The 17,608-nt window shown below is 39.7% G+C and overlaps 2 protein-coding genes and 1 long non-coding RNA gene across 4 annotated transcripts in view; all 3 read left to right on the top strand.

The window, feature by feature from the left end:
* The first annotated feature begins 114 nt into the window (after window positions 1-114).
* On the top strand, window positions 115-6,330 carry LOC138057814 (N-acyl-phosphatidylethanolamine-hydrolyzing phospholipase D-like). Of its 2 annotated transcripts, none has more exons than XM_068903730.1 (5): window positions 115-242; window positions 451-630; window positions 1,555-2,204; window positions 3,361-3,475; window positions 4,749-6,330. In XM_068903730.1, the coding sequence occupies exons 2-5, from the start codon at window positions 478-480 to the stop codon at window positions 4,875-4,877; spliced, it is 1,047 nt and encodes a 348-aa protein (XP_068759831.1). In that variant the 5' UTR covers window positions 115-242; window positions 451-477; the 3' UTR covers window positions 4,878-6,330. The 2 variants fall into 2 exon arrangements, with proteins under 2 accessions (XP_068759831.1, XP_068759832.1); XM_068903731.1 differs by having other exon boundaries at window positions 122-242; window positions 409-630.
* Window positions 6,331-8,096: 1,766 nt separating this feature from the next.
* Window positions 8,097-17,608, top strand: part of LOC138057338 (uncharacterized) — a 19,906-nt gene continuing 10,394 nt past the window's right edge. Inside the window, exons 1-3 of the long non-coding RNA XR_011133642.1 lie at window positions 8,097-8,169; window positions 8,626-8,703; window positions 9,248-9,324. This is a non-coding gene — a long non-coding RNA (uncharacterized lncRNA). The remainder of the gene's footprint in view (window positions 8,170-8,625; window positions 8,704-9,247; window positions 9,325-17,608) is intronic.
* LOC138057592 (uncharacterized) lies at window positions 14,208-15,029 on the top strand (the record flags this gene model as incomplete). The annotated part of the gene is made up of 2 exons (XM_068903558.1): window positions 14,208-14,276; window positions 14,871-15,029. Coding segments are annotated over 2 exons (228 nt in total), but the record flags the coding sequence as incomplete, so codon positions are not given.

The raw sequence follows: 17,608 nt of genomic DNA, 5'->3' as shown, positions 1-17,608 counted from the left end.
CCATGCTGTACCTCAGCGACCGCCATATTGTTTTTTAATTGAATTCCAGTCCTCGCGCCACTCAGCTTGGAGACATTGGGAAACTGTACATGACAGCGTATTTCAGATTAGCTCGTATTTTCTGTAGTGTACATCCGCTTCATCTTAGAGGGTTTTCTGGACAGATCGCGTGCTAGACTAGAAGGATTTGGGGACTGGAAATAATAGGGACTCCTTGCTGCAGATAACTAAGGTGTTGAAAGGTAATTTAAACGGAAATTCTGCCGTGGTATTCTTATTAAAGAGGCGATGTTCATGTTACGTCATTACCACTTTGTTGGTGGACGAAAGCGAAAGATCTCATTACATGTACATGTAGCTGCTTTTGTTCGTCCACCGGCAGGAAATTTATTATACATGTGTCTCTAGGGATTGGTTTGCAAAACACCCACACACCTAATCTCTTTGCAGTGTAATCACACAAATACAAACTGCAGGATGGATAAACCAGGAAGTGATGAATATCCTACAGCAAGGAGAGAGAACGGAGTATTTAAATTGCCTTGGAAAGCACATTTTGCAGGATTTTGGGGTGCAATGAAATGGTTTGCGAGTACAGCAAATGAATCCAATGTGCCCTGGCACAGTGAGGTAAGGTTTTGTAAGAACATGGTTTAAGATTTTGGACCTGAAAAAGATATTGGAGTTGCAATTTCTAATGCAACATGATATAATAGAACCTATGATAATTTTGGTATGATCACGGAAAGAGTGTTATTATAATATCACTGTGTGACTTAAAAATTAACATTGGTAAAGATCAAAGAGAGAATTGATGTCCATACGCCCAGGAAAGAAAGAGGTCTTGATTTCTTTTTCTTCATGATTTCCTTGTTCATATAGGCGCCCTGATCGATGTTGATGGTGTTTGAAATACATAATATTTTTATCTGGAGATTGCAGCTTGGAGCATAAATATTTAGCAAAGTGAGATACATGTAACTAACGACTAGACTTATCTAGAATTATTTTAAAACTTAAATTGAAAATTGAATGTCCCTTTCAACATACAATGCATGCAAACTTTATTTTAGCTCAAAGTTTAGAAAAGCTTGGTGGCGAAATATCTAAATATCTAATCACAACTGACCAGAGGCATACGAGTTGGCTAGTTACAAGTGCAGTAGTCAAGAAACTGCACCAGGGATCACCAGGATCAATTCAACGAGTGGTCAGAGCAGATCTTGAACCTGGAATATCCAGATCTCAAGGCGATTGAAGCGCCCTTTAGAGCCAATGGGCTGCAATGCCTCCAAAGATTCTGCCTTTCAAGGATTAGTTTAATAAATACCGATACTTTGTGACCTTTATAATTTATGCCACCTAATCAAGTAAGCTAAAGGCCATGTCACCCTGTGGTGCTTGTATTAGACTAATAAATTATTTATAAATTATTTACTAATTTAGACTATAATAATAACAATAATAATGTTATTATTAATTTTAGTAATTTTATCAATTTTTTATTTAATAATTTATTTACTGTAACCTTTTATTTTTTCTTTCGATGTATAGGAATTGGACAAGACTTTGCCAGTCATCAAACCAGACATTGCAGTTCTTAATTCTCCTCCCCAAAAGGAAATACAAGTGACGTGGATTGGCCATGCAACAGTATTAGTTCAAATGGATGGTTTGAATATTTTGACTGATCCAGTTTTTAATGACTATTGTGGAGTAGCACGTTTGATGGGTGTGAAACGCTATAGACCTGTTCCTTGCACAGTCAATGAACTCCCTGCTATTGACGCTGTTTGCATCAGTCACAACCACTATGATCATCTTGACTATACAACAGTCTGCCAGCTCAATAAGAGATTTGGTGATAAAATTCACTGGTTTGTGCCCATGGGATTGTACTCCTGGATGAAGGACTGTGGCTGCAACAATGTTGTTGAGCTTCAGTGGTGGCAAGAAAAAAGTCACCCTAAATTTACAGAAAAATGCAAAGCTGTCAAATTTGCCTTCACCCCGGCACAGCACTGGTGTCAACGGGGAATGTTTGATAAAAACAAAGTTTTGTGGGGGAGTTGGTCAGTAATTGGTCCAGAGAACAGATTTTTCTTTGCTGGTGATACTGGTTACTGCAGCATGTTCGAGAAGATTGGGAAGAGATATGGACCATTTGATTTGGCAGCAATTCCTATTGGGGCATATTCACCAAGGTAATAATTAATAATTATAATTAATTATAATAATAATAATTATCATTAATTATAATAATGAGAACATGTATTATAATAGTTGCTGCGGCTGCTTGAAGTTTAACCCATGCCTCTCTGTACAGTAGGTTAATCCATGCATCCTTATTGACGAGTAAATCTGTCTCAGTCTCAGAACTGAAAGGGGACATGGTTTTTGAGTGGACCTAGATGTTGGTATAAAAGTATTCATGCCTGAAGTGGTCCCCAGTGACAAGTAAAAATAATCTGGCAAGTCTCATTATCAGGACTGAAATAGAACAGTTCTTTTATTAGTATCCCCAAGTTCCCCTCGGCCCTTTATTCCAAATGAAGTCCTACGGGGTGCAGGGATGGCGCAGTGGTGAGAGCACTTGCCTCCCACCAATGAATGTGGCCCGGGTTCGATTCCCAGACTCAGCGTCATATGTGGGTTAAGTTTGTTGGTTCTCTACTCTGCACCGTGAGGTTTTCTCCGGGTACTCCGGTTTTTCCTCTCAACAAAAACCAACATTTGACTTGATTTGCTTTCATTGTTTACTTCAGTTTACAGTGTCCCCAATTAGTGCTCCAGCGCTAGAACAACTAGACACTTAAATAAAGTTAATTTCCTTTCCTTTCCCTTAAATACAAAGAATAGTTGTTTTTCATGACCAAACATTCTAAAGCTTGAAACACAGACTTCTACATCACAGAACATTAATATTGAGAGAATAACTACGATTTCCAGTGATCCGCAACCACATTTCTCTGGCACATCACCCAGCCCATCTGCATTGGAAGATAAATGCCAGTTGTTATGTGATTAAAGCTACAGTAATACGAGCAACAAAAACGTCCAAGTTGTCTCGCAACATTGCTGCAAAACTAGTCGAAAAGTGATGTTGCGTGTTTTACATCCCACGCACAACCTGTCTCACAACAACAAATATGTGTTGGAAGTTGCTGCGGCGTGTTGCAGAAAGTAGAGCGGACCTCTACTTTCTGCAACATGCTCCGGCAACTTGCAACACATTTTTTTTTATGCAAAACTTCTGAAGTAAGAATGACCACACTCACTTAATTGGTTATTCCTTCTGGTTACGCTACTTAGTTTCTTCAGTTTCAACAATATTATTTGTTTTGTTTGCTCAATTTGTAGGGGACTTATGCAATTTCAACATGTTGATCCTCAAGCTGCCGTTGATATTCATGAAGATGTTAAATCAAATTTCTCCATTGGTATTCACTGGGGAACTTTTAATCTTTCCTATGAGGTAAGGAACGCTGATCAACCGGTATCCCTAATCCCTGCACTTAAGCGGACAATCTAAGCAGTAGTTAACAGTTAGACCCGTAGCCCATAAGGGCTATGGGTCAATAGCCCATGAGGTGTCGCTAAGTGACAATAATAATTATTGTTTAGGTTGTCCAGTTAAGAGTGAAGATCACTTTAAATTTATCTCTTTAGAGTAAAATCTATAACTGTCAGGGTCGGCCAGGGGGGGAGGGGGGGGGGGGGTAGTGGTATACTATACCAGTATACCTGAAAAAAATTCGCCAAAATACCCAAAAATACCCAAAATTCATCCAAATATACCCAAAATTAATGGAAGCATTGTATACTGTATTCCTGAAATTCAAAGAAAGTGATATAATACCGAATACCCGTATTTAAGCTGCGATATACCGTATACCCAATTGACAAAGCCCCTGTATACCATATACCCAAAAACCCTGGCCGACCCTGAACTGTAAGCACGCTCTTTGGAGGCAATGGGTTCACCTTTGCAAGTTGGCCTTTTGACATTGTTACGTTACAGTAACTTGCTTGCACATGTTTTCCTTGCACTTAGTGCAGGGTTTGCTTGACATTACGATTGACTTAAACAGTTGTCTTTGCCTGTTGTGATTGGCTAAAGGAGTCAGCTGAGTTTTAACATCAGAGCAAGAATGGAACATTCTAATTGGTACACTCCAGACAATGGAAAATGTAGTGTAATCTAGATGACATACAGTATGCTGTTGCAGAAGGCTCTTGTTTAATACCTCGTGGTGCCACTACTTAACCAATTGACTCCTAGTAGTGATAGACTTGACAGATTTCACTCTGTCTAACACCAGGTGATTTTACTCGTCAATGGTAGGGGGCAATTCAGGAGTCGATAAGTTAACCACCTCCGCTTCTACTCAAAAACTATGGCCCTTTAACTCACAAATGAATGTGACAACTACATGCTGTGATCATGTAATCCTTTAGATGTCTTAAGACAGCCATGTGCATACCACTATTTCATAATGAGAAAATGCACCGTTAACTGGACGTGGAGAAGCTTCATACTTTCCCTCTACCCATGTGTATAAATGTGTCCCTGGTGGGTGGGGGAGGGGGGAAGTGAAGATAGTCTCAACTGTCTCATCCTACACAGAAAATCCATTCATTTCGCCCATTGGCAAACAATAGTTTGTCATAGAGTTGAGGAATCAATTAACAATTTTACTTCTTGTGATGTCATTGCTGACTTGTTTTCCTTTTTCCTCTTTTCTTAGCACTATCTTGCTCCACCAAAAGAGTTGAATGAAAAACTCGACAGTGTTGGAATTCCACGAAACAAATTCATGACCATGAAACATGGTGAAACAAGAGTGGTTACCAAGGAAGAAGCAAAACCAGCTTAAGATGGAAGCTGTAGTGTGCTTTACAATCTGGAAACGTCCATTTAAGTTTAGAGAAAGAAATTGTGTTTTAATTGTAACGTTTTTATCCATATTTATTGAAACTTTTTTCCTCTGGAGAGTCCATGGAGAAGTAGGTTATCCTGGGAATTTTGTCATTTCATGAAACTGCTGCCTCTTTTTAATAATGTATAGACCACTTTCATAAATGGCGACCTCCTTAACATTCTTTTGCATTTATGTTAATGAGACCTACTGCTCTCATTTTGAAACAAATAATTTCTTTTGGAATTTTCTCGTCGTAACAAGGTTAGAAAGGCTTATTAGCATTAAAACAAAAGAATATTATTTTTTTTATTTGACGGCCGTCATGAAAGAGGTCTAGATTGGATGTTTTTACTTGTTGATCGAATTTTGGGGGAGGAGGCCCTTTTCAAAATAAGGATAAACTTAAGCAATATATGACGTTTTCCGTGTTTCCATATCCGCATCTAAACACGAGGGGGAAGTTGGGAGAATTCAAGACCGTTATGAATCTAGGGTTTGCATAACTGTCGAGAATTCTCCCAACTCCCCTAAGTGTTTAGATGAGGCTATGGAAACACAGAAAAAAGTCCTCTATTGCTTTTACAAAGTATTTGTCAAAGATAATTCGACAAATGAAGGAAAATGCTGTTTTCGTGAGATCTGAGTGTACGGCACCATAGACAGACAGGCCATAAGTGAAATCGGTAAGATCAAGGCACTAAAAAGGCGGCCTACTTCACCCTGACTGAAACGGTCCTTCCGTAAAGGCTCTATACACCTAACTAGGTAAAGTGCAGAGCTGTAAGCACTGACTCCAGTTTTCCTTTTCTTCGAAGAAGTGAAAGCGAGTATAAAGAAATGGAACAATAATTTCAGCTGTCGCAGAAAAGGAGAACAATAGATTAGATGATTTCAACCTGCATGGAATCCAGAATTTTACCACGCTGCAGAAATAGTCTTTGTAAGCTTGAGTACTGCGACGGATTTGAAAAAAGGAAGTTTGTTGGATTAATAATATTTATAAATATGAACTTTATTTTAAGTGTCTATTATTAGCATTATTAACAATTAGTCCCGTAGCCCTTACGGGCTACGGGTCAATAGCCCATGAGGCTTCCGTTTACTGTATTTGAAGTCTTCTGGCGCTCGGTACATTGACGTCAAATTGAATGAACTCAAATCAAATCTAATCTTGGTTGTTTGAGGAAAGAAGAAAACCAGAGTACCTGGAGGAAAACCTCGGAGCAAAGTAGAGAACTGACTTATCTGTCTAATTGGTCGTAATGGTTAAACTACTAGGAACGCACCTTGAAATGAAACATTAAATTGTTTCAAAATTGCACGACACCAGTAGAAACTGAGATTTAAAGTAGATCAACTGTTGTTATTGGCAATGAGAACCAGTAATAAAGTTAAGATCTTCTATAAACTATATGTCTGTTTGTCGTATTTTTGAGATGTCACACCCTGGAAGTACTGAAGCCTGATGTCTTACTTTCTTTTGGCTGACTGACTGGATAACCGTTCGACAGATTCATGGACTGATGGACTAGCAAACTGACTAACCAATCGACTGACTGGTTCATTTACTGACTGACTGATTTACTGACCAACTGACCGAAGAGCAGGCGTAGCTCAGTTACTTAGAACGCAGCTTTCGGAGCAAGAGGTCCCCTGTTCGATCCTCGACTGATTGACTGACTGCTCAATCGATTGATTGACTAACGACTAACCACTCCAAAAACTGCTTGCCTAAATTGCAAACTCACAGCGCGCTTGTGATCATCAATCAGAATACTGCTGGCTTTTATGTCAACTACTTCATCTCAGTAGACCTGCCGGAATATCCAAGTTTGAATTTCGATACCTAAAAAATTCAACTGAAAACACTAAACATAGGCTCGAGGATATTAAAATGGCCCTGGTTTGTAGCCATCTTTATCACGGAGGATACCAATGTCACAAGAAGTGGTTTACAAAAGGGTCGTAAGGAGGCTCAAAACAATCGCAACAATTTTGATAAACTACTATTTTAAAGGATTGAATCTAGACAACTATTTCACGTAACGAAAATCGTGTTATGGTACCATATAAAAGATCAATAATTTCTTAACAAGATACATTGAAGTGACGTAATAAGTCACCATGGCAACAAAACGGGCATGTAAAAATACCCTACATTTGGTCTTCAAACGCTGAGATCTCAAAAACGAACTCGGTGACCCCCAATTTTTATATGAAACAGTGCTGTAGAGTTATTACTCTGAATAGAACATTCCCTCCTTTGACACTTCTTTTAGCCACCTCAACAATGGGTCCGAATAAGAGTTTTTCCCTTAAGAATAGGGTTTCGTTAATACCTCAAAAATGGCCCAGTGGCTGATTGTATCAGCATCTGAACATTGCGTATGTTGCAGTTTTTCTGCTTTTTTGAAGTCCGCTATTCAAAACCCCCGGGTCAAAACCCACCCACCCCTCCCCTAACCTTAGCAAAAGTCGTAACCCAGCCATGTCCAGCAATGCAAACAATCAATCCATCCTTCCAAATAGTGTGTAAGGTAACCCAGATTATTTTTATGAAAATACCCAAACATCTTGGAAACAGTCCGGCTTTGCTTACAAATACGCCGAAAATTATTTGGAAACGCTTTTTTTTTCTTTTGAGAACCGAGCTCGCCCCGTTGTGGCGTAACGCGACGTGTTGGAATTGATTGAATTGCAAATATTATGCTAATCCAACAAGTTGTGGAAGAAGATTCAATATGGCGCCTCGACATGCAGTTTATTTTCAAAATTTCATGTCTTCTTCCTGGCGTTTGTGCTGCATGAACTCTCTGTTGACGTTCTTCTTGCTATTGGATGCGACTGCGGAAAGCTAACAGTGTAAACGTTATTCTGACGCGGGCGGAGAAGGTCCTGCTTACGCACACGTGGATGCAAAGTTACCGACACTGAAACTTGGACAGCTACATCCATGAACAACTGAATTCGAAACGAAATCCTACGAAAGGTACTTCAATGTTTAAGTGTCTTTTAGTTATTAGTGTTTAATTAAAGCTGTTTTGAAGCAGTAGTATGATGACCATAAGTTCATTGTAAGTTTAGTTCATATTTAGGAAAATTAGCAACAATGTACTTAATCGTATTAATGAGGCTAACCCATTATCTCATGGTTTAATTTTTAGGTGTTCACAATGGCTGCAATAGATCTTGGCCAAAAGAGAAGATCTACTCAAAGATCCAAAGACTGAAGAAGGGTTTTCAGACGGTAAGTTAATTGTTTCATGTTTGAAATCTTGCTAAACGGCTCTGAGTAAAACTGACCAAAAACCCCCTTTCTACTCACAAAAAATTCTAATGCACCTTACGTTATCCACTTCTGGGCCCGGTTGTTCAAAAGCCGATTAACGCTAATCCCAAAATTTTAAATTAACCAAGTAGTTTATTTCTCTACTCCCAAATGCTGTTCAACGCTGATATTAGGCAAAACTTTACATTAGGAGAAGTCAATCTTGATAAAAACAAAAATAAGCAAAAGAAACTTTCAACTAAAAGTTGAAAACATGAAACAAAAGTCTACGCTAATCCTGGATTAAGTTCATCGGCTTTCGAACAAACGGGCCATGGTCCATAATTGGTGATCAGAATGAAGTCAATGATCTAAGATCGTAACTGCACCCGAATTGATATAGTTAAAATAATGAACCTGTTTTCAAATGTTTAGGTACTGCGCCATTCATGAGATGAGAACAAGCAAGGGACATATCAAGAACAAAGCTCAACACAACATTGTCACAGAGAGGTAAGATTTGTTCTTTGAATCAAAAATATAAACATTAGAGGAGAGAGAAAACGTACGGGATATAAAAATTTTACGGGTTGATCTGTACCACAGCCGATTATCTTTTTCGCATTTTCATACCCTGCAAGCAGAGTCTTCTGATCTATGTCCGAGAAAAAATAGGAAATCCCCTTTCCTCTTCCTGATTTAACGAAGAAAATTGTAATTGTCTCGGCTCGTAGCTTGCGTCGTTAATATTACAATATCAATTTTCCTTAAATCAAAATTATTTAGTCTATTTCAGTTTTGTCCTAAATTGAAAATAATTAGTGCTCGAGCACTAGAAGACTAGAGACTTAAATAAGGTTCCTTTCCTTTCTTTCCTTTTAATTTTAATAATAGAACCCCTAGAACAAAAAACTACCCTAGTTCATATTTTCCAAGACGAGGCTGAAAAAACCTTGGTTTTTAATCGGTTATTATAATTGAATTGTAATTATCACAACTTTAGTCCATAAATGCAATGTTGAAGCCTTTCTTAACAAAGCTTTTTATTTTGCCACAGGGAAGAAACGTCGGAGGTCCGCAAGTCAAGCAAGAGAGGAAGAGGATCATGTGAAATAGAGGATGAGGAACACAGAGGTAGCATAATTAGTCAGTTAAATATTACCGTTTTCACCTGTCGTAAGGCCTCGCTTTTTTAAGATCTAGGAGCGCAATTAAGACTGCTGCAGATGCTTCGACCCCCCCCCCCCTCCCCCCCGCCTCCCCCCGCCTCCCCCATCCCAAGGAAATCTCCCATATGAAAGCTAGGGGGCCAATCGTCATTTAACTTAGAGAACATGGTATTACCGTCAAATTCAACACTTTCAACCATTTCAGTATCACTTGGGTTGCAAGGAAGATGGACATCTGACATACAAATTAAATTCACTGGAGGTTTTCAGAGCTAATTTGATTTCTGGATATCGCTTTGGGTTGAGGGGAAATAAATTCCGGTGATCGTTGATTTACAAGCCATGACAGCAGAGGAAAGAGTTATTCAACGCGGCCATCCAAGAGGCAGAGGAAATGAGAGTAATGGTGGATCGTTTTTTCTTGTCTATCTAAACTGGTATTATTTCGAGACTAAAGCAAATTGAAGCCACACCTTGGGATTTTTCTACCCCTTCCGGCTCAAAAGGGAATTTGCAGACACCACAAGGTGCTTTTTTCAACCCTCTAATTTCACTTTAGTCGCGCGCGTTAGCTCAGTGCACGCAAGTCGCGCGCGGTACCTGCAAGGTCGCTGTGCGCATAAGCTAGGACTTGCGCTGCGCGTTTCTGCTGCGAGTGAGTCATTAATACTACAGGTTAATACGGTAATCTAATCACCGAATACCACCGGATCTCTACGACAGTAAGGTTTAAGTTTTGATACAGTGCAACCTAAGATATATCTAACTTGTAGGTATTATCAAGTTAGGTCCATCAACAAATGCTTTTCGAATTTATACTTCGCTTTCTTATGAAATCAAATTTCCTTATGAAATCGAATTTCCTTATTCTTTTAGCCTTCGATTTTTTTGCAATGCATGCAAACGATTTTTTTTAAACGAAGTTTTTTTGAATGGCGCTCGTTTTCTCAAAACTGAATAACGACGAGCTTTACCTCAAAATTGACTCTGTCGCCATGATCGAGACAGGAGCACTAGCACTTCAACGAAAACTGAAAATCAGACCTTTAAGACTGAACCGATGACAATGGACGCTAACGACATTGAATCGTACAACCGACTTCACGGCTTATAATCACTTGCGGTATATCACAGCCACTGAAAACTCTTCAATATACGACCAACATAAACTACGTACTACACAATCCCGATGACCCTCTCATGTTTTATTCAGGTCTCCGACTTTTGGATCCGTCAATTCCAAGTCCCCTGACCCTCTCTAGCATTGGTCCTGTAATTCTCCTTTTTTCATTTTTGTTGCAAACGACCCACAGAGGGTTTAAATTACAACGTTTGGGCCTTTGGAAGAGTGAAAGATGACAACAAATAACAAATGAGATTATTCAAATTTACTTCAAAATTCTGAAGCAGCTGAAGAAATTTTCCTTAGCGGAGACATTTCTTAGTAACTCACTAAGCCGACAGGTACTGAGACCTGGTTTATTGGTCAACAAATTGCATAATGCGCTTTGACTACGGCTCTAGGACAGATTCTCTTAAATTTATAATGAATTAGTCTCCGCAACCAAGGTTTCATTGATGAATTCTAAATCTTCTACAAACAAAGCCAAGCTTCGCTTCGCTTCGCTTCGTTCCGTTCCATATTCGCAGTTGGAAACAACAGTTCGCCCAGCATTGGAATATCTTTGTACATGTTGACGCTGGGGTTTGAAGGGGGTAGGATCCGTTTTTTCTCAAACGACTCTTTTCTTTTTCATTTTTATATTTGGAGCAATCACAAAGTTAGAAAAGCAAAGTTACCAAAGCAACGAAACCATAAGGAACAGTTCTTTTAGAATTCGACAGAAAGCGTTGCTTTTGACATTGCCTCACCTCTGGGTTGACCCATTTGGCATATGCCCCATGCAATAGTGGAAAAAAATACAAGACATGCCCTGGGATGGGATGAGCGTTCTTGGAATTGACGGAGCCATTCGGAGAATTAATGACCAACATTTTATTATCATCCTGACACCACTAATTGACTGATCTTGATTCGGACTACGTATCAACGCTATTAAGACAGTTCGAATAATGACCTGACGACCACAAACTTAACATTTATTTTCTCAACGTAACTGTGGACTGTTCTACCATTGCAATTGTGAATATCAGCTTACACATCTCTCTAACGACTGTTAATTAACTTTATCAACTCAATTTTTTACACTTGCACTGAATTTGAAATTACAATTGAATCTTTATTAAAGGACTACATAAAACTGCAAACAGAAGCACCAACGTAACTATCTGTAAACTTATGAAAATTGATCACTACTCTGATAGATTGACTGATTACTTGACTGATTACTTGACTGATTACTTGATTGACTGGTTGATGGACTGCTTGATTCATGGACTGCTCGATTTATGGACTGTTCGATTCATGGACTGCATTGACTCTGATTCTGACTGATTTACAGACTCACTATCTGACTATCCGACTGATTAATTGATTGATTGATTGATTGATTGATTGATTGACTGACTGATTGATTGATTGACTTACTGATTGACTGACTGACTGACTGATTGACTGACTGATTGACTGATTGATTGCTCGATTGGTTGGTTGGTTGGTTGATTGATTGATTGATTGATTGGTTGGTTGATTAATAGATTGATTGGTTAATTGGTTGGTTGATTAATAGATTGATTGATTGATTGATTGACCGACTGACCGACTGACCGACTGACTGACTGACTGACTGAACGACTCACCGACTCACCGACCAACCGACTGATTGATTAATCGACTGACCAACCGAGTGATTGATTAATCGACTGACCAATCGATTGATTGATTGACAGACCGATTGAGTGACCGACCGATTGATTGACCGACCAATTGATTGACCGATTGATTGAGCAATTGATTGATTGACCGATTGACCGATTGACCGATTGACCGATTGACGGATTGACCGATTGATTGATTGATTGACCAAATGATTGACCGATTGATTGACTGACCGACCAACCGATTGATTGACCGATAGATTGACTGACTGGCCTATTAATTGATTGACCGACCGATTAATTGACTGACAAATTGATTCACAAATTGATTGATTGACTGACTGGCCTGTTAATTGATTGACCGACCGATTGACTGATTGATTGATTGATTGATTGACTGATTGATTGGATTGATTGACTGATTGATTGATTGATTGATTGGCTGACCGATTGATTGACTGACTGACCGACCGACCGACCGAATGATTGACTGACTGGCCAATTGATTGATTGGCCGATTGATTCATTTACCGATTGATTCATTTACCGATTGATTCATTGACCGATTGATTGACTCACCAATTGATTGACTGACCGATTGATTGATTGACTGACTGATTGATTGATTGATTAACTGACTGACTGACTGACTAACTGACTGATTGATTGACTGATTGACTGATTGATTGACTGATTGATTGACTGACTGACCGATTGACCGATTGATTGTCTTACCGATTGATTGATTGACTGACAGACCAATTGATTGACCGATTGATTGACCGATTGATTGACCGATTGACTGACCCATTGATTGACCGATTGATTGACCGATTGATTGATTGACCGATTGATTGATTGACCGATTGACCGATTGATTGATTGACCGACCGATTGATTGACCGACCGATTGATTGACCGACCGATTGATTGACCGACCGACCGATTGACCGACCGATTGACCGACCGACCGATTGACCGACCGATTGACCGACCGATTGATCGACCGACCGATTGATTGATTGGCTGACTGACTGATTGACCGATTGACTGACTGACTGATCGATTGATTGATTGATTGATTGACCGATTGACTGATCGACTGACTGACTGATTGATGGACTGACCGATTGATCGACCGATTGACTGACCCATTGACTGAGCCATTGATTGACCCATTGACTGACCGATTGATTGACTGACCGATTGATTGATTGACTGACCAATTGATTGACCAATTGACCGACCTATTGACTGACCAACCGACCGATTGATTGATTGACCGACCGATTGATTGGCCCACCGACCGACTGACCAACCGACCAACCGATTGAATGACCGACCGATTGATTGGCCGATTGATTGATTGATTGATTGATTGACTGAATGATTGATTGACTGGATGATTGACTGACAAATTGTTTGATTGGCTAACTGATTGATTGATTGATTGATTGATTGATTGGCTGACTGACCAATTGACTGGCTGACTGACCAATTGATTGATTGACTGAATGACTGAATGACTGATTGACTGATTGACTGATTGACTGATTGACTGATTGATTGATTGATCGACCGATCGACTGATCGATCGATCGACCGATCGACTGACCGATCGACTGACCGATCGATTGACCAATCGACCGACCGACCGACCGATCGACCGACTGACCGACCGACCGACCGACCGACTGACCGACGGACCGATCGACCGACTGATCAACCGATCGACTGACCGACCGACCGACCGACCGACCGACCGACCGACCGACCGACCGACCGACCGACCGACCGACCGACTGACTGACTGACTGACCGACTGACCGACTGAGGAAAATTTTTATTTATTAAAAGAGTGAATAAATCTAAATTTACCACCGTAAGAAAGATTCTGATTTGACGTTTCGAGCCTTAGCCAGTCATCTGAGCAAAATGTGATGTCACTCTCAACACACTGTGGTTGACAAGATCTCGCTTCTACCTACCTACCTACCCATTGACTGACCCATTGATTGACCCATTGATTGACCCATTGACTGACCGATTAATTGACCGATTAATTGATTGACTGACCCATTGACTGACCGACCGACCGACCGACCGACCGACCGATCGACCGATCGACCGATCGACCGACCGACCGACCGACCGACCGACCGACCGACCGACCGACCGACCGACCGACCGACCGACCGACCGACCGACCGACCGACCGACCGACCGATTGACCGATTGACCGATTGACCGATTGACCGATTGATTGACCGATTGATTGATTGACCGATTGATTGATTGACCGATTGACCGATTGATTGACTGAATGATTGACCGACTGATTGATTGACCGACTGATTGATTGATTGGCTGACTGACTGACTGACTGACTGACTGACTGACTGACTGACTGACTGATTGATTGATTGATTGATTTGATTGACCGATTGATTGATTGACCGATTGATTGATTGACCGATTGATTGACTGACAAATTGGTTGATTGGCTGACTGATTGATTGACTGACTGATTGAATGATTGATTGATTGCTTGATTGATCGCTTGATTGATTGATTGATTGGCTGACTGACCAATTGACTTACTGACTTACTGACTGACTGACTGACTGACTAACTGACTGACTGACTGACTGACTGACTGACTGACTGACTGACTGACTGATTGACTGATTGACTGATTGACTGACTTACTCAGTGACTGATTGACTGACTAATCGACCGACTAATCGACCGATTGATCGACCGATTGATCGACCGATTGATCGACTGATCGACCGACCGACCGACCGACCGACCGACCGACCGACCGACCGACCGACCGACCGACCGACCGACCGACCGACCGACCGACTGAGGAAAATTTGTATTTATTAAACGAGTGAATAAATCTAAATTTACCACCGTAAGAAAGATTCTGATTTGACGTTTCGAGCCTTAGCCAGACGTCTGAGCAAAATGTGTCGTCACTCTCAACACACTGTGGTTGAAAAGATCTCACTTCTACCTACCTACCTACCTTCCTTCCTACCTTGAGAAAGGAACCAAACCAAAACTAAACTATAGTCCAAATGTCATCGTCATCGTCATCGTCATCGTCATCGTCATCGTCATCGTCATCGTCATCATTATCATTATTTCAAACCAACCCAAGTACTCTTATCCTTCCAAAATGTAGCTACCCAAGCCCCACCCAACTAATCTCGAAGTATTGAGACAAAATCATTGCAACTATCGTCGTTCATCAAAGATAGCACCAATGCACCTGGAATTTACTGTAGTTACGGACATAACATCCATAACATTGAGAAGGCCTTCAAGCGCTTGAATTATTATTTTTTGGATCAACCTGTTGTAAACGTACCTTTAAAAAACCCAGCTTGGAAACTGAATTGTTGAGACACTCAATTGTTTTCCATTTGTTGACAACTATTACTACGGAGAAATCATCGGTGTTGAAATGGGACCAAGCTACGAAAACCTTGTCGTAGATTTATCGAAAACAAATGTGTCTCTCAGTGCAATGGTCCAAAACCTCATCTATACAAACGTTATATCAATGACTGCCAACCAAGAACTTTTCATACACGCGTAATTCATCAATTTGCTCTAAGGAAGGGCTAACGCTCGAAACGTCAACTCGGAAATCTTTCTTATAGTAGTTAACTTGCTTTAATCAGCTCGTTAAAAAAAACCAAATTTTTGTAACTGACCAGTTGACTGACTGGTCGACCGACCGCCCGCCATGCATTTTTCATTTAGGCCTAGGATTTCTATTTTTTAACTTCTGGAAAACCTTAGGCTGTTTTTATCTACTAAGCTCAAGTATGTTAGCTATATCTGGGTTGCACTGTTTGTATCAGCAAGCTTCAGGTTTACAACGGTACATTTCCCGCTCACGTTCTTTGCATTGCAGTTCTCTTTAGCGGGCAAAATGCTCGATAGTTTTGCAAAAATAAGTCACTTTTTTCCCGCGCAAATTGTACCGTTTGTCTTTGTTAAGTAGAAAGCCTCATTTCCTACAGTAAACCAGAGTTAAATTGTTAAAAATACTGTCATCGTTGGCCAAAACGGAGATAAATTTAAACATTTAGTGAAGATTCGATTTGTTTTTTTTGGTGTTAAGTTTTCTGGGCGCAGCCATTTGGGAAATCTAAATACCAAAAGAAGCATTTGTCTAATCTTTCTCTAAAATGGTTAAATTTAATTTCCCTTTTGTTCAGCACCCTTTGAAATATGGGAGTATTTTCAATAATTTAACTTTTATTTGTTGTAAGAGGTGGCTTTCTACGTGTCTTGCTGATACAAGATTTACATCATTTAGAGGTTACCGTCAAGGAAGTTCTCATGACACATGTTAATGAACTTACAATGACCTTTTTAATTTGACGTGACCTTGGTTGACCTTGGCAAATTTTCCCGCCAAAAGACTTAGAAAAAATACGGCGTCCCAAATACGCATGCGCCGTTTTTTTTTTAATAAAAAAATCCTTCCCAATAAAAATAATAATCATTGTATTTGCTATGTAGCAAAACTCGAGACTTGTTATTTTTATACAACAAATAAGATACAACTGAATAAACATTTTTCAAACTTTATTAATTCGTGTAGTTTTTACAATATAATAAATACTGGTTTTATTTCTTACTTAAAAGTGAACATGTGTTTGGTTTTTTTAAAAAAAGTTGGCGCATGCGTATTATGAGCGCCTGTATTTTTTCTAAGTTTTTTGGCGGGAAAATGTAACATAATTTGCACAGAACCTACCCTGGCAACTTCTTTGGCAAAAAAATTAAAAAAGGATTTGCCTTAAAATTCTTTACCCAGTAAACACATACATCTCGTGCAAGAAAAACTAGCTAAGCTAAATTTCAATTCGATGCAATACTTCTTGCTCGAGATAGTATGTATACGATGAGGATCTTAAATAAATATGGCAAGCTAGGAAAATGTCGACAAAAACGCTTTTAAGTGTAGAAATGCCAGTCTTAATTCGAGGACCTAAAATTCTCAAAACGCCTATGCGCACAGCTCAGCCTTGGCAAAAAAGCGGGAGCCTTCGCTTTCAAGAAAATGTACTTATATTTAAAAAATCTTTCGGGTGTTGCATTTGGAATCCTTTAAAAGCTTGCCATATTGATATTTAAGATAAAGATCCTTTCTACTGGACAATGAATGTGAACAAAAAAATACGCAAACTGTTTCGCTGAGGCATTTTTAAATTGAAAAGCATGGAAGTGCGCAAAGCAGAAAGACCTACCCAAGCATTTGATTTTGCAGCGTCTGAAAATTACGCCCTATGCATGCCCTGTATCTTTGATATCCAGTAGAAAAGGTCTTTTCCTCAAAAATGAGCATAAAAAACCAATGTCTGTTCACTAGCTTTAACAAAGAAATGAGCATGTATCTTTTTGAAGTAAAACGGTTCGGTTAACCAAGTTAAACAGACAAACTC

The sequence above is a fragment of the Montipora capricornis genome, chromosome 7, assembly GCF_036669925.1.
Source record: "Montipora capricornis isolate CH-2021 chromosome 7, ASM3666992v2, whole genome shotgun sequence".
Lineage (NCBI taxonomy): Eukaryota > Metazoa > Cnidaria > Anthozoa > Scleractinia > Acroporidae > Montipora > Montipora capricornis.
This window is presented reverse-complemented; position numbering and strand designations above follow the sequence as displayed.

Coding starts and splice junctions, on each gene's coding strand:
- LOC138057814 (XM_068903730.1), top strand. CDS start 478: ATGGATAAACCAGGAAGTGATGAATATCCTACAGCAAGGAGAGAGAAC. Junction 631..1,554: donor ATGTGCCCTGGCACAGTGAG/GTAAGGTTTTGT, acceptor TTCGATGTATAG/GAATTGGACAAGACTTTGCC. Junction 3,476..4,748: donor CTTTTAATCTTTCCTATGAG/GTAAGGAACGCT, acceptor CTCTTTTCTTAG/CACTATCTTGCTCCACCAAA.